The sequence below is a fragment of the Cyprinodon variegatus genome, unplaced genomic scaffold, assembly GCF_000732505.1.
Source record: "Cyprinodon variegatus isolate N-32 unplaced genomic scaffold, C_variegatus-1.0 Scaffold2341, whole genome shotgun sequence".
NCBI lineage: Eukaryota > Metazoa > Chordata > Actinopteri > Cyprinodontiformes > Cyprinodontidae > Cyprinodon > Cyprinodon variegatus.
The window spans coordinates 5,705-7,984 of NW_015152794.1; the positions used below are offsets into that span (position 1 = coordinate 5,705).

Below are 2,280 nucleotides of genomic sequence, written 5' to 3' on the forward strand. Positions count from 1 at the left end.
GCCAGGCTTACTGGAATAAAAACTGAACCTCCCCGTGTAAAGAGCCAAAAACCCTTAGGACTCAGAAGGGGAGGAACACTGACGAGCAGGAGACGAGACAGACACAAAACCCTCTTTCCACTGGCCGCCAGGATCCAGAACATGACACTTGGAATAAACAGAACTACACAAACTAACAGAAAACAAATAATGATCTGGCCACGAATGCTCAGGCTGAACAGAATATAAACCAAGAGGAATAAATGATAATTGCAGCAGGGAGGGGAAAACGACAGGTGAAAGAAATAACCAAATAAGGAAGACCAAACATGCCAGATCATGACATACAATGAAAGAATAAAACTGACATATTATAACATGCATATAAATAAATATTTAAAAAATAAGTAATTACGGTAATAAATAAAGTTGAAGAATATAATGGACAATAAATAAATAAGGTAATAATTACAAAGACAAATAAATAAATAAAGAAGCTAATTAAGAGAGATATAAACATTTATGTCTCACTGTGTAATTTATTTTCTACCTACATACATTTGTTTATTGTATTTTTGGTGTTAATTAATTGTATGCTTATTTATTTATTGAGCACTTATATAATTTCAGTACTTACTTTTAAATATGGTAGAGCTGGTCCTCCATACCGGTGCATATTATCTAATTATCTTATTTTAAGAGTGAAAAGACCTCATTCCTTTGGTGAATCATGTTATTTGCCAACTCAAATTAAGGGTAAATACACCTGAAATTTAATATGTATTATAGGGCTGCTCAGTGGAGCAGTTGGCAGCACTGCTGCCTTGCAGCAAGAAGGTTCTTCAAACTTATCAAAGAGATGAGGGCAACATATTGACCATTACAGTGGCCATTACTATTTTAGTTTTAATTATACTGGTTAAAGCGTTAGTCCAAAATGGTTTATTGTTTGACTTTTTTCATGCAATCCCCCAAAATTGAAAAAATCTTTCTTCAGATAAAATAATGAGCGTTCTATCCTGAAGAGACCAGAAGTACACGGCTGAGGTGGAAATGTATAAAAATTTAAATGAAAGTATCAGTAAAATGTCATTGTTTTTTAAATCTACTTAATACAGCATCACCTATTTTGTTGTAAAAGGAAAAAGTAGTAACATTTAAAAGAGTGGGATTCAAATGTTGGTCTGTTTATTTTGACTCCAACGAAATGCCAAATTTGTATTTAATATGGTTGTTTTTCAAAGAAAGCCAAAGGAACAGAACAGCACATAAAATCTTTTGATCTAAATATAAAGGATTTAAAAGGTTAATGCCAGTCTCTTCTTTGGAATAAAGAAACCTGAAGCAAGTTCAATTCATTTAATTCTCATTGGATTTGAACATGAACATAATTTATTCTGCAGAACAGATACATACTTTGTAGCTCCTGGAAAAAACTCAGTGTGTACTAATTTTTAAAAGAAAAAAAAGGAACAGCAGAGAGATAAGAAACACAAACTAAAATCAACAATCAGAAAAAAAGACATAAAATCTATTTTGGTTTACAGATCTCTGCAGAGTGTCCTTCGGAGTGAACCCAAAGTCCAGCATGTAGCGGCTGAGTGAATGTGGTCTGGACTCTGTGGAGGAGAGTCATGGTTTCAGAGACGCTGTAGAAGGACAGAATCCCTGCTTTGTGATCCAGGTACACTCCTATTCTGGAGGAAACAGGACCTGAGATGGAGGTCCACATGTTGTTGTGACCATATTTGTAACCATCTTGGGAAACCTCTAATGCCCATGATTTTTCATTCTTCCCAAACAGACATTCATTTCCATTTCCTACTCTGCTGATATTGTTGTATACGACTGCTACATAAACTATTCCTTTCCACTCCACCTCCCAGTAATGACGTCTATTTAGACTCTCTCTACTCAGAACCGACCACCAGGCAGTGAATCTTCCTGGGTGACTAGAATAAGACTGAGGTTCATTCATCGCTTTTATCTTCCTGTTCCCCTCTGATAACAACAGTTTTCTGTTTGCTGTATTTGGATCCAGTGTAATTTCACATAAATATTTTAAAAATCCAGCTCTTCTCTTTGGTTCTGAAAGTAAAGCATCCACCCCAGTGATTGTCAGTGAGATGTTTGTCCATGTGTCTCTCAGAATGTCCTGTAGTTTATCTCTGAGCTCTGACACAGCTGCTGTCACATCCTCAAAGTGTCTCAGAGGACGGACATTGATGCTGGATGAGTGTGTAGACTCACTGAGTGCTGACAGTGAGGGGTAGCTGTGGAGAAACTGGTTGTGATCCTCTG

The 2,280-nt window shown here is 36.3% G+C and overlaps 1 protein-coding gene across 1 annotated transcript in view; it reads right to left on the reverse strand.

The window, feature by feature from the left end:
• Positions 1-1,510: 1,510 nt before the first annotated feature.
• Positions 1,511-2,280, reverse strand: part of LOC107080800 (E3 ubiquitin/ISG15 ligase TRIM25-like) — a 1,722-nt gene continuing 952 nt past the window's right edge. Inside the window, exon 2 of the mRNA XM_015369005.1 lies at positions 1,511-2,275. Coding sequence (XP_015224491.1) covers positions 1,511-2,275 — 765 coding nt within the window. The remainder of the gene's footprint in view (positions 2,276-2,280) is intronic.